Here is a 27,071-nt window from a genome sequence, read left to right as displayed (position 1 = left end):
CCATTTCTTTTTTGGTTTTGTTTTCTTCTTCAAAAGAATATAAGGATCGATTGAACTGCGTGCCTGTTTGGTGCCCGATTGCGGTTTTGTTTCCCATCCATCCATCGCGCTCGCATGTATGTAGATAATACCGGCAGGTACATACAAATGCACTGCTGTTGACCGACCTCTGCGTGATTGAGATTGAAGGCGAATCAATGGAGAATATAACAAAAACCAACGTGTTTGAATAATCTTACCACTGATCGACTTTCTTTCAAATTTGTGAACTGCTTTATGTAAAGATACCAGCAGCTCGAAACCTTGGCAATAAATCTCTTATGGCCGTTAGATCTGCGGTTTAATATCGAACCCAGCAAGACCTCAACAAATCAATGTTATTCCAAACCTTCCCCTAAAAATAACAGGGGCTTTATCATCTAACCTTGATGCACACAATGTCTATACGCTGCGCACTCTGCTATCACATTTCTCGCTTTAACCGGAAATGAAAAAAAGAGCGATAAAGTTGACGAGCTATTGAATGCCCAGGGATCCGGGGGATCCCAGAAAGTTTTGAAACCTGATCAACTAGATTATATACAATTTTTGTTTTCTTCTGCTTTATAAAAGTTCACCACAGACTTCGTGGAAAAAAGGCGGGAAAAAACAAAATAAAAAAAAAAGGATTGAAAAAATAAATAGGCCTAGCTCTATGGAGAACACGGCGGTGCGCGCAAAAGAAATACATTTATAGTTTCTCTATACGAGAGTTTGAAGGTGTATAGAGAATAGAACCGCATATTATTTGAATGGGGGAATAAAACGTGAATTCAAAAGTTCCTTGAAATCACGCTAGACGAGCGTTTATATTTTCTTTAATCGTTGGAAAAGTCACAACTATAATGAGTAGGGAGAGAAAAGAGGTGAATAGAAGTTGAACGTAGAATGGGGAAATATTTAGTTATTATACCAGTATACCAAAATACACATCAAAATATGCCAAGCAGCAGCAGTATATTGTACCTATCGATACTGAATTTGAAATGGTTACGAGGGATGCGGAGGATCAAATATATTCTATTACAGGAAGGCTGGTTTCCCATTATTCGGACAAAGGCAAATAGAAAATCATGGAAATATAGATTGAAGAGGAAAAAAATTGCAGCATTGATGTCCTGCTAGCTGTGATGACGTCTGTATATTTACTCTATACAAAAAAAAAACTCTATTGATCGAACCGTTACCGTCATCTTATATACTTTCTACTTTGTGCCTTCCTGATCTCGTCTGAAAAAAAACTCCTGTTAAGGCTCTCGTCTATCTATTTGCCGAAAGAAAGAGAGGAAGATTGGAAACACAGATAGAGATAAAAGAGAGCGACCGAGAGAGACAGAGAAAAAAGGAGAAGTTCAAGGAAGATCTTTCATCTTTATACGTCAAATCATTTGCACGACGTTATAACCATCTTTCCTCTGTTTCCGGACTGAATGATCGTCGTTCAGCCTAGCTATCTCTAGTAGGGTAGCGCAATCTTTCGCCCATTTCTTCATCACTCGTCCAACTGTAAAAACAACGGAATGGCACGTGCCGCCAAATGAATCGATAACGGACGCCGAATAATTGAGGGACATTTTGACGACAGCAGTCGAGTAATGGACCGAATAGAAGGAGAGCCGAATCTCGTCATAATAGGCACGGGCCTGAACATTCGTATGCACGATCGCTAGGGTGAGGCTATAGGACGCTGGTAAGGTCGGTCTATTTTCGGGAGGAAAAAAAGGGCAGACTATAAACTAAGGTAAAGGTAAAGGTGGGAAGGGCTTTCTCATTTTTTTTTCAGTTGTGAAGTGCCGTCTCTCCTCACTCGGATTTATAAATGTTATAACGCAAAATTGAGCGGCTATGAAAGCGCGCATTTGAGCAGGCACCATTTCTATGAAGGAATCGAATTAGGAAAATTCGATGATAAACTAGAAAGAGCACACGCTTCAAAAATCGTAAAGGGAATTAGGCAAATCAGGCGTATAAAGGTTAGACCAATTTTATAAAATATGGCCCTATTGCAATTTATTATTCAAAATCTGTCCGATACATGCGGAACCGAAATAACCTGTCTTTTGGTTAAGTATGATGACGGGAACAGATAAAACGGTAGAACATGCACAATCAAATTCGTGACTTGTTTTAATTTTTTCTTTTAAAACCATAAATGTCAGTTGTTTTAACAGTATTTGTAAATTTTGGTACACTGGTACACTGGCGAAATTTTTTGAAAAGTGTGTTGGTTTGGCTGATATCATCTATGGCTGTTGCTCGCTAGATGGCAGCTAGTTACAACTTCAATCGATCATAGTAGATGGCGCTTTATTCCCCGTTGAAAACTAATAAAGTAACCTTGAAGTAAGTCTAAAAGTGCCTCGGTACTTCACGAAGTGGCTATACCAAAAACCCAATGCTTTTTTTTTTCCACTATACATACACATTTACACAGGACAATATTTTAAAGATTTTCGATTTCGAGCGAAAGACTTGACGCGGTAGATTGTCGATTTTGGGAACCATGCCATCTGCTGTATATTGGTGTTTCTTCTCCTTCAAATATGAATTTTAAATGAATACAGTAGGGTGTGTTGTCAGATTTTGTTTCGGTTTGTTTTATTTGATTTTCCAGGAATTCAAAAGAAATGAAAATCATTGAATTAATGAAATATTTAATTTAGGACCGCGCTATGAAAACTGATAATCTTTCTATAGAAATCTGTTTCCACTTTCTACCTTTTTCAACGATCCCAAAAAATTTGAAGAGCCTAGTATGATAACGCTTTAGGAATTCGCCTAATTAATCGGGAAATTTAACGAATAACATTTGATTTAATAACTGTAGTCCAGCATTTGGAATTCAATTTAAATCAGAATAGCCTCCATATATCATTGCATCGTTCAACTTTAAAAAATAAAAATAAAAACTTTAAAAAATAAAAGTTTCTTGCCTGTTTTCTGATATATTTTTAGGGTTTCAATTTCAAGTTACCACAAATCCCCGTGGAACTGACAACAAAACAACTCCAGAAAATGACATTTCCCTCCATGTTCTGTGCTATAGGCTACAATAGGGCTCAATAATTCCCTTAAACCGCTTAACTTGGATGGGCGATTTGATGGGAATTGCCGAGTAGAATGAAAGGACAAATAGTATACAATATAAGATAAAAAAATAATCTTTGCGACATTTGATGACACTCCGCAGCCAATGTCTGTGTGACCCGGCTGCTGGTAATGTCGATCGTTTCACTTAGACCCATGTTACGATGCACTTCTGTGGTCAGTGCCTAGGAACAAAAGAAACCAAGGAACCAAGGAACCTGATATAAAGAGCCAAACAAAACACGAATTACAACTGGACAACGAACACAAATATAGCTTTAGAAGTATAGTGAGCGAAAGATCGCCAATAATCATTGAATTTTTTATGTAGGCGGTATATATAAGGTATACCCATGGTATATACTCAAATGATAAAGATAAAACAAACAGCAGCAATGAAATCACCATCAGCAGCTGAGCAAAAGCACAAGTTGTATTTATTATGCTGGCTTTCCATTCACTGTAAATAGCCATGGCAAAAACTGACATCACTGAGTGACTGAATAACAACATGTCTGGGGAGTCTTGAATGTTATACCAGAAATTGAATTTGCTAAATAACGCAAGTTCTCGACATGTGCTTGCATGACAAGCGGCGAGCGGACAGCTCGGAATCATTCGTAATGGGCTTATATAGACTTTTATATTTTAGTGGGAAAGAGAGTAGTATTGGAACCGCCATGTTCGAGTCTGGTCATTTCACTCCATCTACATTTCAGATATATACCTTTTGGACTATATGGTCTAGGTCTACGTAGAGTTCATTCAACCTAGCAACCGTCACTCAACCATCCCAGGGGTAGGAAGGGGGGGGGAGAGCCCAGCCAGCGCCAACTGCAATAGTGCTCAATGTATATCACCGCAATTATAAACCAAAAAAAAAAAGCCAATATAGACCTCTCTATATATATTTCTCTCCGTCTTTCCATTTTTTGTATTATGTACCACGAGACTAGCCTACACGTAATCTTTTGTGTGTATAGGCACCGAGAGAGGTAAACGGTGCACCCACAAATGCTTATAAGCGCCTAAATATATATACCGCGCTCTATCAATAAATGACTTTTGAAATGGCTGCTGGTATAAGCACTGCAATAGTTGTGTCTGGAAGGGTACAAAACGTTGCAGTGAACGTGTCGTCAACTCGTCATGTAATGGACTATTAAACGGCTGCTCAAAAGAATTCGGAGGCTGCTGAAGCCACACTTCAACCTTAAATAAATATTGTTTAACCGACAGAGGTTATATATAGTATATAACGACGTAACCATATATCAGCTGCGTTATTATTTATTGGGCGCCAACCATTGTGCTGTCACCATCGCAAGGCGACCTATATTATCTAGGCTACATGGCACCGTATATGCATGCCGGCCATAATTGTCATCGATCGATCGTCTGTTTAGTTCCTTGTTTTTATTACTTGAGAGTTTTGTTTTGGTTATGGGCGCTGCTGGCGGTAATTGTTTTCAAGATCGCAGCATATGCAGCAAGGCTAATTGGAAAAGACGCTGTCGGCAGCAGCCGGGAGATTCTGCTTTGGGCTATATCATGTGTAATATGCTCCCATTATTTCTATTGTTATCTCCATCAGAAACGATCGGGAAAATTGGATCGGGCTACATTTGGCCGAAGAGACGTTATAGATCAATAGGGAATGAATGAGGAAGAGTAGTGTCTTGACAAGATTGTGGGGGTGGACTTTAACGTGACTTTTTTTCAAATAATTAGAACAAAATGCTTAATTAAGTCATTATGGACAAAATTCAAAGGGACGCTTCTGAGTATTACATAATATCCTAAAGACTGGGAGCTCTATATAATAACATCATAATGGAAATAATCAAAGTCCATTAATTTTCAACGGTAATGAAACCATCAGATTTAAAGCTGGCCCAACATCAAGACGAATGAAGATGCTTTGAACAGAGCATCAATATAGGCTGAAGCCTGCTGTATTTATGAAAAACAGACTTCTCTCATTTCGTTTGAATATTATATGCTTCATAATAATTCATATGCGGTGTTCCGAGAAATCCACACGTATTCATTTCGATTATTTGCAGATGACATAAATCCACATTCTGAACATTCCACGCACAAAATGTACTGCACATCTAAATTAATTGCGATACGACGTCTATATTGTTGTACAGGACTGTGCAGTTCTCCAGCCCCGTCGCTCAACAGTTATATTCACATATACATTATTCAGTCTGGAAATTATTGAAAAGATATCGTCTGAATTATTGAGTTGTTTGTGTATACCCCCTATCCCAGATCCTTCTAAGATTTCACGGGCGCTCCAAATAATAAACCATCTCGCGTGCGGCTCGCGTGCTCGTTCAAGTAGAACATCCTTCTATCTATTATTGTAAAACCCCCACGGATCTTCAATCAGTGAAAAAAACGACAAGATGGAGGATGTGGGAGCAAATAACTGAAGATATTTCGGGAGCACACAGTCATACAAATCTATTGGACGCAATCAATATTATAAGACCGCAGCTGAGAATAGGATGGGTACTTGGAAGCTTTTACACTTGGAAGAGCGACGTGTGGGAAATATATAGGATGTTGATGTCTTTGTACACAGAAAGGTCATATTTATATAGAATTGAAATATACTAGTAGTAGTAGATGTGGAGTCAGTCACCTATGACGGGTTCGCTTCCCGTGCGTATATAAGACGAATAGTGACTGTAGTGTACCACTTGAAGATATAACGCAGCAATTATATACGAACCGGATTCTTACATATCTAAGCCTCACGTGAATATCCACTTTTGAGCAACGAAGGTATAATAGACATCCGCTTCCTTGCGTATGTGATGTAGGTTAGCCACGCCAGCATATAACGCATCCAAATAATAGATATGTGTGTTTGTGCGTAGGCTATATGACATATCCGAGTGATAGGCAATCCAGTGTACGTCCTGTGCAGAGCGGTCTAATAGAATCGTGCGCACGATAAAAAAAAAGAAAAAAAAAAGAGAAAACTAGTAGATGATAAGGGCAATGCGACGACAACAGTCACTACTACACCATGACGCACGTAATAACGATCAAACTTCAGATGGAGACGAGCGAGCTATTGCTGCTCCTTTTTATCCTTCCATCGTCCCCCCCCCCCTCGTCCTTCCTACTTCCTTATCCTTTCTGTTACCCAATATGTTGTGGAGCGACCTTTATGATTACCAGGAAAGCGGGGCTGGCCGGCGGCAAGTAAAACAACTTGTACGTATAGTCGTCGATATAGTCCGTGTCGACCACGAGCTTTATAGAAGGGGGAGAAAATAAGTCATGCATACCAGTTTGAGCAGTTGCGAGATAGATTGCCGCATACATTGGTCAACGTGTATAACTAATAAACTATTGCATGGCCCAGGTTCAATCGCATCTATATATAATAAGGCTAAGCCGGGGACTATAGGCAACAATAAGAAACGTGGTTCTCAGGGTTCTGTTCGTATCGCACAGAGTTCATGGCTATACAAAGAAGGCTGGAAGATAACAAGCACGCTAACGGCCTATCAATTCTAATAGGCTGCGACCTACATATACGTATAGCACGTATAGTATATACCTGTACATGCATACGGGAGTTCTTAGGATAGCCCTCTACTATACAGACCTGCAAGGGGTGTGTCAAAAAGAAAAAAAACAAACAAACTCGGATTGAGAAGTAGATGTTATAAAGAAAAACAAGGCAACAGCACGATAGAACCTTATAAAATATTGAACAGATTTTTGTTGGCTGACGTTGTGGGATGAATGACCTGTATAGTATATTAGGCTACTATTATCATTATAGTATAGCCATTAAGATATGCATGCATAGACTTCATTGTAGGCTACTATTCACCAATAATTCCCAATGTGACAAAATGATAATACAGCTCCAGTCTATCCATCGTAATTAAATGAAACGCTGTTTAAGTTTAGATTATGATTAGGTATAGATATAGCCTAATACCTTTCGTCCTCGTAACCAAAGTCCATGCTTTTGGAACTGCCGAATAAGCTATTATGACTAAGCCGGTGGTGAGGCTGGAGCTGAGGACTCTTAATGAGCGGCTTGATGTGATGATGCTGATGACTGCTGATGAGACCGTCGCCGAAAACGCCCGATTTCTTCCAGTGCTGATGAGAATGTCGCTGCTGGAAGCGCACTCCCGGCTGGACAACATCCGAGGGAGGTGAGTGCCGGTCGGCGCCCACCAGCAATTCGTCCTCCTCGTCATCCTTGTCGCTTTGTCTTTCGGGATCACTCTTGAAATGAAAACGGCCATTGCCCTGCTGGTGATGATTATTGTCTGCTGATGGCTGGCTGTTTTCTCCGGGAGTGCTATCGTTGCTGGAAGGAGGGGACTCCATAGTCTCTATATCTCGTCTCTATAGAATATCACACAGCACCAATTGCTGGACGATGAGGAAAAACAGAGCGCGTGTTGATGCGCGGATCTCACTTCCACTACTGAATGCCTCGTGACCCATAAGCCATAAGGCACCGGTTCCGACTTCCTAGTATTGTATACAGCACAGGCACAGACTATATGCAGTCCATGCTATGCACACATACCAGTCGTTTCTACATATAAAGTTCACAATCGTGGAAGGCTCTACTGCGTAGCCTCTAGCCTATACATAAAGCCACACCATCATTGGGCTATAGCCATCAACCAACTATATAATAATCTATAAAGGAGAGAGACTGAGAGAGAGAATAAAAAAAAGGGCACAGCTGGCAGCTGGCAACCACTGGCAACTGCCAGCCCACTCATGACATTCATATCTGATAATAAATGGTTAGAATTCTGCGGAATTCTGAGACTTTGCTGCACAAAGTGTGCAAGCGCCAATCTATATTTGCGCTTGCACCGCTGTGCTGCTGCAGGCTGGCGTGCGCATAGCACATTTCAGCAAACGTGTGATGTGACTTTTACACCCCGAGGCCTGATTGTTGATTATAGTGCACATTTGATAGACACGTCTAAGACTATAATATTTCCATCTGTATTCAGAGGTGATGTTGTTGGGGCCCATAGAACAGTAGCCTATATACCATCCTATACTATTGGAATATGTATAACTTTTGACTTTTGGGAGCTATACAGTATTACTTACTGATGATGATTTATTTAGCCTATACACAATACGCATGGCGTCAATCAGTTTGATTATTTTATATAGTGGATCAAGTATTCGATCATTGAAGATTCCAGCAGTTTAATTTAAAATCCAATTAAATTCAAACCGTGTAGGCCTAAGCAGAGCACTTCTCTTTGAAAAATAGATGATATTAAAGTTCTCTTTTTACTTAGAATCAATATAGGCTACTACCACAAGCAATGCTGAAAACGGTTTTGAGAATTTTAAGAATCGCGCATATTTGTTAATCGGCTAATAACGGCTATAGCATGTGCTGCAGTTGCCATTTGTACACTGTAGCTATGTATAAATCATGTTACGATATGAAAAAGATATAAAAGTGTTGATGACGCCCTCCTGCAGCGCATACATGCAAAATACAAAATCCGGCAACATCATAAATTGCACATACAATAAAGTTTTTTTTTTTTCTTAAAAAACAACAACAAAAACAAATGGCATCTTTACTACGTTGTTATACCACGAAACCTTTGGATGGTACACACACTGTTCACAGAACACACGAACACGGCCAACTGCTGGTTTTTCGTTATATTTATTTTTTTACTCCCTCGATGTGTCTTATATACTTGAGGCGCTCTTCCGGATTGCCAATGTCCCACATAATGAAAAACCGGATGAGTCGTCAAAGTTTCCTTTTTGTTATTATCCCGGGATATATATATACTCTCGTCATCCTCTCCAACGTACAAACCCCTTTTTTACATATGCAGCGTCCCGAACTTTTCGTTCTATATACTTGAGGGATTCAAATTCTAGGGGCCTAACACGCCACGGGGACCGAGATTGGATCGGGCCGTTGGGCCCTCTGACAGATCATAGGTCCGCATTCTCCAGAGAGCATCTGGGATTGATGGGGTGATTTATATCCGTTTTTTTTTTCTCTCTTCTTTATAGCGTATAGGGATTTGCCATCACAACATTATGCATCTCACACTTCAACATAATTAGACAAGAATGGCCTACACCAGAGCCGGAAGACTGTCAACAAGCTGATTCGATAATAAACACCCGGTCTATATTGCCGGTTGAAAATGAGGTTGTATAGCGCGCCATTTTATATGGCAGGTCTAACTCTGTTGCTGTGCTGTTGAAATGTATATGGGCGATATAGACGGACCAGAATTTGGCACTATAAATTCGGGGCAAAGGGTGTAAGTGATTCGCAACAGTTGCCAACCGCTCGGTTTTCCCAATAGTCACGATATGTTACATGTTAAGTCCAAAACATCGGTGACGTTGATGGCGTTCCTTCCTGTATCCCCTCTATCGTCAATATATATAAGCCCTATAGATTATACACGGATAAATATTGCGTACATGGCAAATATGGATGTTGTAAACTTGTATACAGCTTATAAAATAAGAAAAGGGGGAAAAAAAGAGAAGTTGAAGCAACAGGCGCCGAGTGGTGCTGACGTAAAAACGACGACCACTATATATAGCAAAAAAGAGGAGGAAATAATCAATAAAACATAATCTACATTCTTAGTAAAGATTGACTTGTATACGATAAGCTCGACTATCTCATAGGCTTTTTGATAAATTCAATAATCGGCACAATGCTGCATTTATGACTATACACAGAACACCATTATGCCGTCATTGTCAAATTTGATCCCATAATCGTCCAAGAATAGCTTTTGTTCTTTTGCGATCTAGAAAATTAACTGATTTTTCTCTCGCCTTAGTCGCCTAGCTATATGCCCAGTTTTTGAGGAAAATACCGTGGGCTTGGGAATTCTAAAGTATCCTAAACGGGGACTATATGTAATAGGAGATTAGTTCCAGTATATAAGTTGTCTAGACATCACAAGCGCGTCAACACCGTGACAAATCTAATATTCATGCCATACATTTTTAAGCAGCGTGCTTCATTCCTCTGCGTCGTGCGCTGTTGCATAGATTATATAGAGAAATTGCAAATGTTTCTATTATATTAACTGTGTCTGCTGCGGTTAACAAAGAATCCGATCGGAAAAACTATGGATAAAACAATTATATACGTTGCTGTAGAGAGTGTAGACCCCTAGCTACGATCGAAAATTATGATCTATGCTTTAGACTATTTTGAAAAGAAAATACTACGGCATTTTTACTGTTCTGTATGACGCACTATGCCATTATGCATATAGCTTTGGCGAATTTCTAGACGCTATAGAGACCAGTGCTGCGGTAGAATATAAGCAATTTTCTATCTATAGCTACTGCCGCTGATGTATAAAACATTTTCCCCCGTTTGAACTCATCTTTCGGAGACGCGTATGAGCCTCTCGTCATTGCAGAGGCTTCTGAGCTCAAAACGCGTCGCCGGAATCGATCGCTAGTTGAAGAGAGAGAGAGAGAGAAGGGAACGCGCGCGGAACCCAGTCGACCGTAAATAGACTAACAAGAAAGAGAATATATATAAATACGAAGAGAAGTCTGAGAGATTGAGGCCTTTGAATCCAGTGAAATTAAACGACGAGTGGAATGGAGAAACCCAGCAGGAGATTTACAGCAGCAGCGGTAGTATTCAGCTAATACACTTCTCTACATGCTCTGTCATAAGCTCATATAGGCCACTACATAAAGCCGCATACTTTTGTATCCCTCCAAACTTGCACGACAGCATATGACGTTGTCTCTCAATAAATGCTCAAATGACAGCATCATCACAAGAAGCTTATAGATTGAAGACGAAAATAAAAACAAGATTTAAATCGACCACTCTCCAAATGGATGGAACAACCATGATGGTAATATCTTCAAACAAGTGTTATTATTTATGCGGGGGTTGGCAACTCCTCAGAATCCTCGTACACCCTGGCTAGAATCCCTCCAGAATCCCCAGAATCTCACAGAATCTTCAGAATCTCGCAGAATCTTCAGAATCTCACAGAATCCCGTAGAATCCCATAGAATCCCGTAGAATCCCATGGAATCTCGTAGAATCTCCAGAATCTCACTAAATTTACCCCTTTTTTTACTTTAAACTACCCCCAAACCGTCTAAAATTTCAGATATTTTGTGAATTTGGTCTTTGAAAAGCTCAAATTGTAAAAAAATGCACTAGAAATAATGAAAAAAGTAAAATATGGGTTGCGCTAAAACTTCTTTAATTTTCCCTCCTTTTTGCCACCGCTGGGAGGCGCACACATTTTTTCGTCTGCTGATGAATGGAGGATAGGGTGGGACAAATAGATGGTTAAAAAAAATTTCAATGATAATATGCCAATAATTCCCAGCAAAAGTCACTTGCGGTTAATTTTCCCCGTATATTCTATTTTAAAATTAATAATCAGGACTTTTAATTCAAACCTGTCAAGTTTCTAACTATCAGATTACTTCACCCTACTTGAAACTACAAAACCTATTGTAGCACCTTTTTCTATCAGTAAAAAATCTTGAAGATAATAAGATCTGCATGTCTATAAGCTGTATAGAGCATGCCGAAACGGAGCTACGCCCACTACGTAACATAGTGCTTACTTCTGTACAGAAACTGGGCCAAGGACTAGTGGCGCCCCTAGCGGAATTTTTGGGGAAACTTGATTCAGAATCTCGCAGAATCTCACAGAATCTCGCAGAATCTCTAGAATCTTTCGGAATCCTTGAGATTCTGAATCCTCGTACACCCAAATTTTGAGTTGCCAACCCCCGTATTTATGCGTTTCGTGAAAATGGACATTAGAACATTCGGCGATTGCTCAATTGACTTTTTATCTATCAAAATTTCGCATGCTGTCTAGATGAGACATTTGTGTCTAAGCACCAATTTCCAAATAAGTGGATAAATGTTGCCCAATCTTATGGCTCAATCGCTTCTCCGTTATTTTATGAATAATCAGCCTCGTTTATACTCAGTTGCTCGCAGTGTTGCTATGTGCGGGATATACACTTTCACAATATTTGCCGCGCTGCAAGAGTTTGTGACGTCACGCTCAGCGGTGAGTCACTCACCCACACGAAAGGTTGGTGGGCGAATTCTATAAAGGAATTCTCAGGAGTGCTAGGTCATCGACATTCAAACTAATATAGTGCCGCCAAGGCTTAGAATGTTTCCTCACAGCAACTCGGTGCTTTTTCATTCGAAAGTATATTATTAAATGTATAATGTGTAGATGTATAATACGCAAAACTTGGTGCATATAGTACAGCAGGAGACTATATATCGCTTTGCTCACAACTTTTCCCATTATATCAAGGAGAGCGACGGAGCCGCGGCCGCGGAATCACGCACGAGTCTTTTCACAAGAAGACCGGCCCCGCGCGCCGTGATGATGAGATGTGATTCAAAATATTTAGTGACCAGAATTTCTTACTCTCTGTTATCCTGGGTCGCTATGGGAGAGGAAATTCTATTATACCATGTACTATAAAGAGGTTAATTGAAGCCCAGCAGGAATTAGATCATACAAGTTTGTTTGATACAGCCTTTAGATATATTAGTACATAATGGAATTTACATTGTTGAAGTTGAAATTACTACAATAGTCTATTTTCCGAATATTATGTATATAACGTCATTTTTTAAATGTAGACGATGCGAATATCTCCCCGTTTGAATCGGTTTGCATGGGGCGCTCCTTTCGTTCTATCATTTTATTGCGCAAGAGTTGTAATCAAAGTTAGAGCACAAGGCGAGTGTTTATACATCATCAAAGAGGAAATTGAATAAAATCTCCAGGATGCTGTGTGGTGCTGCTTGATGATGCATCCGTATACAAAAAAAAAACGAAAAAAAAAAAACCCAAAGCATCAGAGAGAAACAGCGCAAAATACAAGCTCGTCGCTCCCGCCGCGGTCGGCGATCGATAGCGCATTCCCCGTCATCCTCCTGTGAACACGCACACGGCATCGTGCAATACAAAGACGTCGACATCTTTTTTTCACCCCCCCCCCAGCAGAATAAACGAAAAAAAAAAAAACACAGGGCCACAATCCCACGCGCTGTCGTGAGGTAAATAGCCCCAGACGTATAAACATGCACGGAGAGACCGCGCACCGTTTCTCTCTCTCCAGCAGGTACACACGTATATCTTTATATAGATGGACTCTGTTCTATACCCATCTCCTGTATACGTAAAAGTCTCTGCTGGCCCATGAATACTATAGGGGATATTGATTGATAACAATTCCTCGTCATTGGAAATCGATTTATTGAATGTCTGTGGTACAGATACTCGACTGATGCGAGGCTGGTGTGGCGTGAGTATACTAGCCGATCTATAAATCTATAGAATTATATACTGCAGCATTGGTGTGTGGGTGCAGGCTATATCTATCCCTCTAAACATGCAGTTTTCACTTCAATCTGTCGCACGATATATTTCTTCTTTCAATCTAGATGAATGCTCAGCTCTGTGACTACAAAAAGAAGCGACTTCCATTTCGGAGAAACGCGAACCGTATTATTCTGCAACCTGTGGCGGGTTTTCATTCACGAAAATGTGTGCAAATGGACAGCCAGATATGTAATCTATTAAGGGAAGACATGGCTGTATATCGTTCGTCTTGATCTGAATAATAAAAAACAAAGAGAATAACAACGCAGCAGCTTTGGCTTGGATGCTGCGCTGTGACTTATTCTGCGGCGCAATATCTGCGCTATTGTTCCTGTCACATGTAGTACGACTGATTCTACTTTTTTTTAAAAAAAAGAGCACCAACTTTTACCCTGTAATATGTATAGAAAAAGAAAGAACAAGAACCTGCCTGATAGGACAAACCACAAACAATGCCAAATTCAAGACTTTCCTCGCTTTCACCAAGGAAATCAAAAGGTGAAATGTTGCAAGATTGACATTACACTGGTTACTTTGTTGGTTACCTTGACAACCGATTTACCGTGGTGGTTATGTACCGACAAAATAAAAAAACAAAAAAACAACAAGAATGTGTTGCAAATAGGGTAACAATGTTTAGGCGCGATGCAGCCCGCGTATAATGTGTCGAAATATATTTTCGTCGTGTCACAAACCAACTTCTTGCGTGCGACCCAAAACTTTCTTGGCGATGGCATGCCTATAATTAGTCCCGCTATATCCACTTAACCAGACCTAATTTTGGAATAGCTTCTTTATTCCGCCTTACACAGCAATAAAGTGGATAAGAGATGAACGAATTGAGAAATACCAATAACATCCGGCAATTTCATCAAATGAATTAATAAAACGATTTGAAAAAAAGGCGGGACTTTTTTTTTCGATTTAAAAAATAATTGTTTCAAACGATCCATATAGTATATTTGATAAAATGAGACGTTTATGGCAAATAATGAAACATCCGGTATGTCTCGTGTTTCGTCAGTCTCCCGAGACGATATGTCGAGATGCTGTTGTCAACCGGGAACACTCAACGCATATTACAGGACAACAAGTCGATCAAATAAAAGAGAAAGAAGCTTCGAATAAATGCATGCGGCATGTATATAAGTGTGACAGCACTTACCTTTCGCCGTCGTCATTGAAAAAGTCGCCTCCGCCCAGGAGCAGTCCTCCCAGATCGCGGAAACGGAAACGCGGTGGCAATGCCGGAAGATCGCCGCCAATCTCCAGAGACGTGGCTAATGTGTTGAGCGAAATCATTTTAAGGTGTGAATTTCCCCCCGATTTTCACCACCAACGTATATCCCGTCGCACTCGTCAGCAAAGTCAGAGGGTTTTCTTTCGAAAAAAGCGCTTCGCCGATTAGACATTCACAGTTTCTCACGTACGAAAAAACGTCAAATTTTTACAACGGGGCAGCCACTGGTAGGCAGCAAGGCTAGCGAGCGCGCGCGCGCGCGGAGTCTATCCGTCTGTGCTGATGCTGCTGGCCCGGCCGGTGTATAATATTGTAGTAGTATAGTACCTTTGTGTGCAGTTATAACGTCGAGGAACGATAGAATATTCTCCGTGATGAAAAAGGGGGAAAAAGTAAAATAGAGTGTAGCTAGAAGAAATGAGTCTATCTGGTTATGTATGTTACAAGAGCACAGAGCGATAGTAATATACATTCACGCACGCTATCCTATGTAAGAAATGAAATGAGTCTAACAGGATCTTTTGATTTCCTACACGCCCGTTACGCACACGTCCCGCAGCGACGGTGCTCTGATGACTGAACTGACTTCCAGTTCATCAAAGGTTGGAGGAAACCTGGCTGCTCCACCCCCTAAAGGCACTCACTGGCTGCTCCTCTTTGCTGGCTGTGTGCTGTAGCTAGCTGGATATCGCGTGCACACAGCATCCGAGGCACACCAACAGCAGCTCTCATGAACCAGCAGAGCGAGAGAGCATGTACCATACTACTATACCAGACGTGAAAGGATATATGGGCGGCAGACAGAGAGAGGGAGGATGTATGTAGTGGGGTGTGGTGACGGGAGAGCAAGAGCTCCATATACCTTTCGAGGACCGCGCAGCAGCAGCAGCTGAAAGAGATACTTACATAATAAGTAAGCAGATCGAAATCATAACTCCCGATAACTCCGCGTCGTTATAGATCCCGTCTAGCGTCTACAAACAAGGCATGGCTAAATATATATACGCGTATACAGCACACAACCAATTTCGACCAATTTCGACTTTTCGCTTGGTTTGTATTGCAGACGTAATCACCCGCTCTTATTGCTAATTCCTGCGGGATCCGGATCCCATCCATTCCACTTTTCGAAAATAAAACATGAAAGCGAAAAACATGCGGGGGAAATAAACTAACAAGGCGCGAAGCAATTGATTATCTTATTCGTCGCCAAGTGCTCACAGACAGTTCACACGGCCGATCTCTAACAAAATGTGTTAACGGGAAAGCGCATGTCAAACTTTTTGACAAGAAAGTCTGTCACGCGTGTCAAGGATGAGAAATTAAAAAACAAAAAACAAAACTCCCGTGTTAAATCCTGATGGGATGATTGCTGGTGTACGCCCACGCGGATAAAAATATACAGGATAAAAAATGATGCGATTGATGTCTTTGAAAAATTTTGAGATCGGAAAAATTATATATGAAATTAACGATGATTAAAGACAGTTTGATTACCTAGTCTATTTAAAAAAAAAGATGAACCATTATTTTAGTAGAGATTTGTTTCTTAAATTGTTGTTATTTATTTATAGAGAAACTTGGGAGTAAGCAAAACTTGTTCATTTATCCGTCTCATTCAAAAGAGCGTCAGACTTATTTCTTCAACTTTTTGTTTTTCCATCCACGTCTGATTTACAGTTTCCGATGTGGGCGGATGTAGGTCTGAAGGGGCCAATGGTAGACAGCGACACAGCGTATATCAGTTTTGTATCCGTTGCCTGGAGTCGGAGTGGATGAGTAGTATCCCGGGGCATATCCTGCCTTTTCTCTGATTCCCGACTCTCACACTTTGTGTAGGATTTGAAAATATATCTTTGGATCAAACTTGTCTTGAATTCCATGACCTGATTTGTAGGCGACTGGGGATGGTAGGAGGTTTCCGAGAAACGAATTTTATAAGTGAAAGTTAGAGTCGCAAATCAATAATCTAACTTCTCGTAATTTCGGCGTTTGGCAATCTATTATTCCCTATAGGCTATATACGGGTGTATAGCAAGCGATTATCCATTCAAAAGTTTTCAGGTACACACAACAGTCATTCCCTTGTAAGATTAGCATCGATGGAAATCTAACTTTTGGCTGCTAAAGGAAGTTTGGGTCCCTTTGACTCGGAGATGTAGAGTGGCTTGGCGAAAAGGAGGAAAGTTTGTTATCCTATTACACATGCCGCTCTTGACACTATCTAACGACAAGTCTAACGATCTTTTGCCGTCTTTTGCGTACGTCATATTTGGTGATCTCCATCCATTCCGTCAAAATCGTTATTGAATCTAATAAGAACAGAAGTGATCACGATTGTTAAAATTTTCATGTCGATTTGTTTTAACATCCAAGTGTTGTTCAAGATACAATAAATAATACTAGTAAAACAAAATCGGTTCAAGTTAGAATAACCAATCTAAGCTGCTGAAGCAACAATGTACTGTAAATACTAAATATTGGTGTAATAAAATTGATATTTCACTAGTTTGATATTTAACCTATATCTTGTCTGTTCATATATTAAGATCTGCTTATCTTCTTCGTGCTACATAAAAAAAATTATTATTTATCTTTATCATACGCCTCTTTATTATGCGACTCGCGACTGCTGGTCTAACGGGGGCGAAAAACTTATTTGTGCAAACGGTTAGAATATTACTCACAGATGGCGATGTGGTCTTGGCACTTCTTATTTTCCCGCCCTTTATTGTAGCAGAAGCAACATCGAAATCATCAACTGTGACTGTGTATTTGTTTCAGCAAAAATCTGAAGTTTTCAAGTGTCGGAGTGTTGGTTTCGGTATAATCGGAAATAAATTATTGTAGGAGAAGTTTTGACAGGTAGGATGTTTTCTTTTTCCTATGAAAATCTTGTAACAAGTGTAGTTAATTTTTTAAAAAGTTTCTAGAAATCTCTTGGAAATGACTAAATGGTGTTATTATTTGAAATAATAAGTGACATTTTCTCTCTTTATTGATTTGAATAGAATTCATATGATGAAATATATGTTTTGTTCAACTAATGTATCTAGCTGATGACAGGAATTTTGTTTTGATTTTCCCAGGTACGTAAGCAATGGCAGAACGACCTGAAGACTTAAACCTTCCCAACTCAATAGTAGCAAGAATCATAAAAGAATCCTTGCCAGAAGGTGTTAATGTGTCTAAAGAGGCTAGAACCGCCATTGCTAAAGCTGCTTCTGTATTTGTTCTCTATTGCACATCATGCTCTAACAATCTGGCTATGAAAGCTAACAGAAAGGTGAATCACAGAATCAGAAAATTTTGTTCCATTCTCTCAATTATTTACTAAAATTTTTTTGTTAAATAAAGATCATCAGTGGCCCGGATGTCCTGGGAGCAATGGCTGACATGGAATTTGAAAGATTTATTGAACCACTACAGGCTTCTCTTGAAGGTAATTTCTCTTTTTCAAAACAATTTTTAGAATGTCAACATGTTCTTTTCTTTTACAGTGTACAAGAAAGCACAGAAGGAACGCAAAGAAGCTATGGCTAAACGGAAACAGGAAAAATCCGACAAAAAACCGGAAGATATTGAAGAAGGATCAGATGAAGGTGGAGAAAATGATAATGGAAATGATAATGAAAATGACAATGAAAATGATAATGAAAATGAAAAGGAGAATGAGGATGAAGAAGTGGATGAATGATCTTAAATGACAAAAAAATGTGTGATAAAATTTGTATTCGCACGACAAAAAAATTAATAAAAGAAAAAAAAACACGACCTCAAATAGTTTGTATACTGTGAAAATTAAAGTGTGATTTACGTCTCGAAACGACAGTAGCAACAGACAAGATAAAAATGAAGAAAACATTTTTTTTAGGATGCCAAAGGCACAAAGATATGACCGATGAAAAGCTAAAAAGCAAATAAATAACATTATGAGTGAACCTGCAGTCGTTTAACGATGGTTGCCCGGCACATTGGGCATTGATTTAGCTTGTTGCCACATCCAGAACAACAACATAAGTGTCCACAAGAAAGGAATATAACTTGGCACTGTTTAATATAAATGCAATTAGAATGAATTCGTTTTGAAAAATTGAACTGTAATAAATGTAAGCTTACTGAACTGTCCAAGCATATGACGCAATTAGTTTCCATAAAAACTTCCATCGGAGGAGCGGATGCCACCTCCTCATCATCGAGTACAGAGGAAGGCGCACTTGGAAGATACTGTTGTGCATGTTGAATATTATCAGGCATGTTATCGATTAGACGCTGATACTGGACAAGCCAATAGTCGGCCGCTTGGTTCTGTCGCTGGACTTCCATTTCTTCCAAGAGGTGTTTTAGATCTTTACGACGCAGCTGCTGTTGCTCTATTAACTGGGAAAGCAAGTCAGCCAGTTGTATACGATTTTCCGAGAGCAAGTTCTAGGATCGATAAGAAAAAAAAAAGGAATTAATAAATGACCAAATTAAAGTCATACGTATTTCAGACTTTGCACTCACGTTAGTAATATCGATTTGCCTGCTTTTGCGCTGTAATTCCCAAGCGGTAAGCTGATTAAGTTTATCTACTACGGCTCGAATATCTTCGCTAAGCTGGGTGGTCCGCCGATCACGCTGGGATAACAATGACGAAAACGCTTGGTACTGCCAAGATTCTTCTTCTAATAACGACATGACTAGAGCAGCTTGGTCTTTTTGCCGATGCTGCAAAATTTGGTCAATCTGACGATTTTTTACTTCATCCCTAAAAATTAACCATAAAAATCTTTTAATACCAACAAAATTGTGTTCGATAATAATGCTTAGGCTTACTCCATTTGCACCACATTGAATAGGGTTTTATTCAACATTGTTTTCTGACTGGATATGTCTTGTTCAAGCTGGGTTTTCATAGCATCTGTTCAAGAAGTGACCGGATTTTTACAAGTTATAACATTTCAACTTGTGATAATGATTTACTCAAAATATCTTCTTTTCTAAGATTCTTGAATTCTTCTAACTTGAGGGCCAGTAGGCAATGACATTGATTTTCTTCTGCTTTTACTAGATCCTGAAGTTGTATCTGATCTCTGTGGGCCTGGATATTTTTTAATACATAAACAATACTGGCTTCCATTTCAGCTTCAGTTTTATAAAGCTGTTCTGAAAACTTTTGCCTTGATGCTTCCTGTTGCTGATGAATCTCTGCAAGTCGACTTTCAACTTCTTTTTGGCTTTCAGTAATATGCTTCAGAAACTGTAATAATAAAAATTGAAATCACAACAAAAAAACAAAATAAATTTAAATTATTTACGGAAATTTAACCTTGTTATGATTTGCTTGAGAGAAATTTTTAAGTTGGGCTTCTTCTGCCAACCGTTTTGCCTGTTGTTCTTCAAAAGCCAGTAATTCCGTTCTTCTTCTTTCCTACTAACATAAATTTACAACTTATTGTCTAGAATAAAGATTTAAAAAACAGATAACATTTCATGTCAGACCTTCTGCTGTGCTAGAGCTGCCAGACTTTGCTAAAAACAATTAAAAGCAGTTAGTTATAATATTATAACAAATAAAAGGTTTTCGCCAAATTATTAAGATATATAAGGAATCCAACTCTTATTTTACTTGGACAACTATTGATTCATACCTCAGTCTCCATCTGAGAGTGTTCAATGAAGTTAACCAACTGGCCACTTTGTGTGGATATTTTTTTGGCACTGGATTTGGAAGATGAGTTACCCATGACTATTCTGCTAAACACTTCGTCGACAGCTTTTCACGGCTTATCGTCAACATAGTATCTCAAAAACGTTTGCCATTTTTTTAAGGATGCCGATTGCAGAAGATGACAGCGACTGCAGACGATGGCGACGGCTGTCAGCTGACCCTCCTCTCCTTAAGTTGCGCAAGCGTGCCAGAGATATAACAGAGTTAGATTGGTCAGATTGGCCCCTCCTATCTAGTAGATGAACGATGCAACAGAGGCGGTTGGCCATAGCAATATTGCGTAAATTTTTCTATTTGCCATAATACGTTGTACAGTTTGTTGGTAATTAACAAGCAATCCACCACTCTTGCGCAACGAATTCATGGACCCGTTTTTTCCCCATTCCGCTATGGGACCTTAAAATCTGAAAAATTCAGGCCTACCCAGTTATTGCTACTCCAGATTCGACTGTTTTTCAGGATTCGAATTTTTCCTGCGGTTCGGGGGATATTTTATTTTAAAGTTTGGGCTTTTAAATTTTTTTTCCATTGGTGGTGGGGGGGGGGGGGGTCTTCATCATCGCTTTTTGGGAAAAAGCGACCATTAAAAAAAACTAATTCTCAAAAAAGCTTGCTTGGTCACCCCTCAATGCAAATCCAAAAGGAAATCGTTTTCCGGATTGGATTCACCGAGTTATTAAAAATCTAGTAAAGTGCTAATTTTGCCAGATTCCCACCCAACCTAGCAGCCATTTATTATCACCTCTCCTTCGTACTCCTGGCGGATGAAAACCGAAGCTACGCGTTCATGGCCTTCACTTTAGACCGAGGGACAAGCTATAGGCCCTCTCGTATAGTCTAGTGGTCAGTATTTGGGTCATTCCGCTGAAACTGAATTTTTTTCGGCGCTCAAAATCACCGATATTCCTGTGTATTTATTTTTGGTGTATAAAATACTCTGTAACGGGATAATTTTTCCCGTATACCGAATAAGAGATAAAAAATCCAAAAGTTTTGGTTTTTTAAATTTAAAAAAATTGATTTTAACAAACAATCTCCCACTCAACCGCACCGAAATACCCCCTTTTTTACGGAGGTCGTTTTCGGATTGTAATCCGGAAAAGGACTCTAAAAATCCGGACTAAGTCTATTCTGCTAAAAATCGCAAGGCAATTCCAACGGAATAAAGTCTGGATTTTTATCTTGTTTGGTTCCCGAGACAATCGGGATTGAAAATCGTGAAATATCACGAAAACCCAAAGTCTCCCCCTCCGACTACATCGCTTTTAGCCGTATATTCGGCTTCTACAAAAAAACGAATTGATGAAAAATGTAGCCCTTTCATCCCTCTTTCAGAATCCAAAAGGATTTCTAATAATTTATTATGATGTCTGAGATATCACGATTTTCGTGATACCCCCATTTCGACACATTTTTCAGGCATTTTATTCAGCGTTGCCGATTGCCGTATATGTGACTTCGTCCCCACTCCTTCACTTTTTCCATCGTTTCCTATGTATCAAGTCCCATCTGTATCGATATACAAGGCCTTGATACATAGGAAACAGGGAAAAAGCGAAGGAGTGGACAGAAAAGGGGGCGAAAAGTGACCAATACTACGACTGAGAATGGTATATTTTACATTTTTCTGTTTATGTTAATCTTGTAAGTACTTAACCAAATTTTTTTTATTAGAAGGAAACAATCAATCAATCAAACAAGCCATCTTCCGACGAAGACTTTATTACAGTTCCGGAAATGAAAGGAAATATCCCGGTCCGATTTCATTTAAAACTTGTTATCAGTAATTCCGTTTTTCTCTACAGATATTCCTCTTGCAAATTCTCAGTTTGAAGTAATCCAACAACAACTAAAAATCTCACAAAAGCCGTACAACAATCTAATGGAAATATTCCGGTGTTGGAAGAAGACCGTACTCGTCATGCAACTATCGTGGAAAAAGAGTTTGATTTTTTACCAATAAAAGATCCTGTTTAGCTCTGCAGTTTTGACGTGATGGTTGAATAGCTCGTGAGAAACATACCATAAGTTTGGTAAGTGTCTGTAAGAAACAGCGCAATGCCAATTACTAATCTTAATTTCCATCCAAAAATTTCAGATATTTCACCGGCGTTTGAAAAATCGAAAACCATCAACTCTTTTCTACGTAGCATTTTCTCTCAACTGATGGTGCCAGAGGTGGGCAATATTGTTCAGTGGAAGACAAGACGAGTTGCTAATGAACTCATAACTGGGTTGAAGTGTATGCCCATTATTCTAGCTATTATACTCGGTAAGATTAACGTTTTTGAAAATGATCCAATAAAATTTTGTTAACTCAAAATTTTTTCTTTATTTCAGTAACTGCCAATCTCTAGTCAAAGGCCACAACATCCCGAAACAAGACGTCCAGGATTTCATTGATCGCTGCAAGAGAATCAGAAAACAAGACGCATACACACATAGAGGCAACACCAAACAGCCTGTTGTGGTATCCGAAAGAACCAATGAGCCTCGTCAATTGAAAGATGATATTCAAGTATTACTGGGAAAAAAAGTGGCTCATCTTGAAAAGTTGATAGAAAAGTATGACAAGTAATCGTTTAAACGAAGTTAGTATAATTATTATCGTACTGTTCTATCGTTTGAACGATTACTTTGTAATTATTTTCTATCAGTTTTTCAAGATAACATATTGATTTGTTTTTTTTTCACACAGAAAATTTCGAGTTTTGTTTATATTTTGTTTTTGTGTTGTGTTATTCAATTGAATTGTTTCCAAATGTGGCATCACGCAATAAAATGACAGACCAATTAAAATTTTCTTTTTTTCATTTGCTGGTTGCGTCTAATCACGAAGAACAATAAAGGCTGAATAAAGGTTCGTTAATAAGGTTGAATTGTGGTATAAGAAATCGAAACAAAAACGGTTTGGGTTCAGTTTATTGACTATTTATATGACTAAGGAAACAGTTTTCGAAAAGCTTTTCCGTTCTACATAAAGTACAGCAAACGGTTTGGAAATGGTCAGAAAGACGCAATGTAGAGGTCGCCAAACGGTTGGAAAAGACAGTAAAAAAACCATAAAATGGTCAGATTTACTGGTTTCAAACTAAATTCTAGACGCCGGACAGGAGATAGGGCCCATACGGCCGACACTGGCTACCCCAACACTGGCTGCCCGAAACTGGCTACTCCCGATTTGCTACTCCTGGAAAAAAGTACTTGAACAGATAACTCCCCTGGCCTTTTGTGTTGTGACCGGCTTATTATTGAATGTAACAAACGGTTTAAGGCTTTTGGCATATGTCTGTCTATTGTGATATGCTTCTTTCATACAAAATGCTTTGAATCAACCAAGTAAGTTAGAATTAAATTTTTCATTTTGAATATTTTGATCTCCATTACATTTAAATCTATTATAGAGTGTTGACTGTGAACAAAAAAGTCTTGGATAATTTACTATGAACAAAAATTGTGGAGAATTCGCAGTCAATTATCCAAGACTTCAAAGTAAACAAGTGAAAAGTGTTTTTGCAGTGGAATGACCAATTTCTAAGCCCAAGGTGCAGAGAACTCGTATGTTTCTATGTATACAGTACCTACCGAAAGTCTTTGGAAGCCCGAGAGGACATTATGCAAAAACGCTGTTTTTGCAGTCCTCTAAGTACTACAGTTGTTAATCCAATGCTTTCAAATTTAGTATGTAAATAGCAATAGATAGTGAGAACACCTCTGATTTTTTTCAGATTTTTGTTTTCATATCCTGAAGTACTTTTGGCCGGTTGTAAAAGTCTTTGGAAAGCCGAGAGGACCTTATGCAAATTGTGCCACTTTGGCCTTTTTTTCCAGTTGAACGGCTAGGGCTAGGGAAACGCGACTTTTTTCAAAAAATCGACCTGCGTTAGCTTTATTTCAGGTCTGATTTTCAATTTTTTTGATTGATATTTCTCAGTTTCATTTGAAGTTAAAAAACGAAAAAGTAGAATTCCCCTTTTTTCCGCTCCCATCCCTTTGTTTTCTCTCACGCCAACGAAAAATATTTGTTTTTCGATATTTGTTTTTCGCTATGTTTTTAGGTTATTGCTAAATTAAGAAAATTAATTGTTTAAAATTTTTTATTTTCTCAGCGTTGCCGCTGAGCTAAGCTCCGCCCATTACAGACTCCTTTTAAGTCCCAATTTACCCCACAGTTTCTTCCCAAATATCCCACCAAAAAAGCTTTTGGGAAAACTTGAATTATAAAACGCATTTTTAAAGTAAATTTGTTTATTTTTTTGGTGATTAAAGATAAAATCTACAATTTTGCTATATCAATTTGCTTTTACAATTTAGAAATTTAGAGTAAATTCAAAAAAATCCTCTTTTTTAAAAAGAATTTTAGAGGGCTTTTGTATTTATTAAAAAACTAAAAAAACTTAATGTACAAAAGTAATAATTTTTTAGGGAATAAAGTAGATACTTATGAACAACATCATCATGTATTAATTTTAGAATTTTAGAACTAAATTAAATATTTTTTAACTTGCTTTTTCACATAGTACAGCGGACTATATAACCCCACCCTACCCTACGTAGGTATTACAGTGACTAGAACTATAGCACTATACACCAGAACATAATAAATACAAAAATGATTTTATGTTAAACACAAGAACTTTTATGATAATTAGTTTAGGAAATGTTAGGTTTTTTTAGATTATGTTATGTTAGGTTAGATAAGATTAGGTAAGGTTATAGGTGAGGTAAGGATAATTTTTTAAATTTAAAAGGTTTAAGTTTCTATTGTGGTTATGGTGACGAAACTTCTGTCCAATGGTTCTATACTGACTTTCACTCCAGAATAATTTTAAAAATTATTTTGAAATTTGGTTTTTGTTTCAGAGTGCCGTTTATAACATAAAGTTTATACATGCTTTTCTCAAGCGAAGAAATGACAAAAAATGACCTCATTGGAAGATGAAAACGATATGGATTTGATAACCAGAAGCCCCCAAGGTAACTCATCTCTGCCCAGAATCATTCCTCTAAAAGCTATGATCGTGGTTACGTGACCTAAATAGTTTTTAAAAATTAAATGTGATTGAAAGCGTGACAAACATGATCTCACGAAACTTTAGAGAATTAGGGGTGTGGTTTTTCTGTAGTTTTTCTTTATCAAGCGAGTCTAAAAATTTATCAAACAGGCGTGTTAGTAATAATTTTTTAGTCTGATAAGGTTTACTCTGTTGTGTTTGTTTAACCCTAAATTTGTATAATAAATGACCATCGTTGTTCTCCAGTGCAACATAATTTTGTGGCACATTCTGAGCTTGAAGGTTCTGCAAACTCATCGAACAATATTGATAATAATGTTTTTCAGTCTTGTTAAGTTTGTTATGTTGTGTTTGATTAACTCTAAGTTTGAACAACAGATGACCGTCATAGTTCTCTAGTTTCTAAACTGGTCGATAATGCTGTGTATAAAGCGTCTGCAAATTCATCGAACACTGTTGCATGGTTTTTTAATATTATGGTTTTACTAGAAAAAAAACAAAAATTTTGGTAAATTTGGTGTGCACTTTTCATGCAAGATTAGGTTAGGGTAAGTTAAATTAGGATGAGTTACATTAGGAAATAAGTAACAAATGACCGTCCAATGCCGGTAGGCCTACTTTTTTTTCTAGTGTTAAGTCAGACTTTTTGGCTAAAGGCCTTCCTTAAGCAATCAATGTCAAACACGAACAATAAGTTTTGCTAGGCAACATTGCTTCTGCTTTGCGGGTTCCACTTATTAGCTGTTTTTAAAGGTAGCTTTTCGTATTTTTTTTCAAATTTAAGAAATTTAATTTGTGAGAAAATTGCTGAGTCACTCACTGATTTGAGAGCGCGTTCAGAGCTTTCGGCTCAGTGCTGAAAAGTGCGCGAAGTTCAGCTCTCGCAAAAAAAAGTGAGTGCACTCTCGCTGGCGCTCGCGCTCTTCGCTCACGTACAAAAAATTCCATTTCAAACCTGTATATTTCCGTCTTCATGTAGCATTACAACTGCATTACTTGAACTTACTTACAAGATGAATCCTACTGGTTCTTTCTGGAATTACTGTATTACTACAAAAAAAGACTAATTTTTCAAAAGTGCTGTCCTTAAGGTTTGTACGTTTAGTAACGAGACCCCGTAGTCAACCCCTTTCCACCCTTCACATATTCCATAAAAGTAAAGTACTTTGCTGGTAGTTGGATTCTATTACTCGTAGAATGGGTTTCAAAACTAGCAATGACTTCCATCTTCACGACTTCCTCATTCACCCTAGAAAAAGTATGATACATTAGAATTGACAGTACAGAAAGATTAAAACCAACGTTATTTCGTTACTTACAACGTGTGCGAGACATCAGACGATTTAGCAATACAGTCTATTTCAATTACATCAAATCTCTTTTACTTGTCTTGTGACTTCTCTGATTGGAGGCCATGGATAAGTAAAATGCCTGTTTGGGCTGCTTATAAATTACTTGATTGGTACAAGCACAGATGAAGATAATGAATATGATTGACTGAGTGCTGACTGCTGAGCCCAGTCTTGAGTCGTGTGAGT

At 38.6% G+C, this 27,071-nt stretch overlaps 3 protein-coding genes and 1 long non-coding RNA gene across 6 annotated transcripts in view; 2 read left to right on the top strand and 2 right to left on the bottom strand.

Moving 5' to 3' along the window:
• The window catches only part of LOC124201828 (potassium channel subfamily T member 2-like), a 42,874-nt gene extending 27,415 nt beyond the window's left edge, over positions 1 to 15,459 (bottom strand). Inside the window, exon 1 of the mRNA XM_046598071.1 lies at positions 14,731 to 15,459. Within this exon, the coding sequence (XP_046454027.1) occupies positions 14,731 to 14,867 (137 nt within the window). The 5' untranslated portion in view covers positions 14,868 to 15,459. The remainder of the gene's footprint in view (positions 1 to 14,730) is intronic.
• Positions 15,460 to 17,522: 2,063 nt separating this feature from the next.
• Positions 17,523 to 18,579, top strand: LOC124201891 (DNA polymerase epsilon subunit 3-like). 2 transcript variants are annotated; one of them, XM_046598146.1, is made up of 4 exons: positions 17,523 to 17,670; positions 17,895 to 18,091; positions 18,163 to 18,247; positions 18,306 to 18,579. In XM_046598146.1, the coding sequence occupies exons 2-4, from the start codon at positions 17,906 to 17,908 to the stop codon at positions 18,500 to 18,502; spliced, it is 468 nt and encodes a 155-aa protein (XP_046454102.1). In that variant the 5' UTR covers positions 17,523 to 17,670; positions 17,895 to 17,905; the 3' UTR covers positions 18,503 to 18,579. The 2 variants fall into 2 exon arrangements, with proteins under 2 accessions (XP_046454102.1, XP_046454104.1); XM_046598148.1 differs by having other exon boundaries at positions 17,528 to 17,670; positions 17,872 to 18,091.
• LOC124201890 (E3 ubiquitin-protein ligase LRSAM1-like) lies at positions 18,521 to 20,689 on the bottom strand. The gene is made up of 8 exons (XM_046598145.1): positions 20,439 to 20,689; positions 20,290 to 20,319; positions 20,117 to 20,218; positions 19,771 to 20,047; positions 19,624 to 19,708; positions 19,312 to 19,555; positions 18,925 to 19,233; positions 18,521 to 18,855 (listed from the first exon to the last, which is right to left on the bottom strand). The coding sequence occupies exons 1-8, from the start codon at positions 20,532 to 20,534 to the stop codon at positions 18,736 to 18,738; spliced, it is 1,263 nt and encodes a 420-aa protein (XP_046454101.1). The 5' UTR covers positions 20,535 to 20,689; the 3' UTR covers positions 18,521 to 18,735.
• A 147-nt stretch (positions 20,690 to 20,836) lies between these two features.
• LOC124201892 lies at positions 20,837 to 23,317 on the top strand. Of its 2 annotated transcripts, none has more exons than XR_006877739.1 (4): positions 20,837 to 22,128; positions 22,193 to 22,551; positions 22,617 to 22,790; positions 22,859 to 23,317. It is a non-coding gene; the product is annotated as an uncharacterized LOC124201892 (long non-coding RNA). The 2 variants fall into 2 exon arrangements; XR_006877740.1 differs by having other exon boundaries at positions 21,945 to 22,128; positions 22,196 to 22,551.
• The last annotated feature ends 3,754 nt before the right edge of the window (positions 23,318 to 27,071 follow it).

Source organism: Daphnia pulex, chromosome 9 (assembly GCF_021134715.1).
Source record: "Daphnia pulex isolate KAP4 chromosome 9, ASM2113471v1".
Lineage (NCBI taxonomy): Eukaryota > Metazoa > Arthropoda > Branchiopoda > Diplostraca > Daphniidae > Daphnia > Daphnia pulex.
Note: the sequence above shows the minus strand (reverse complement) of the source record. Positions and strands in the feature narration are given on the sequence as shown.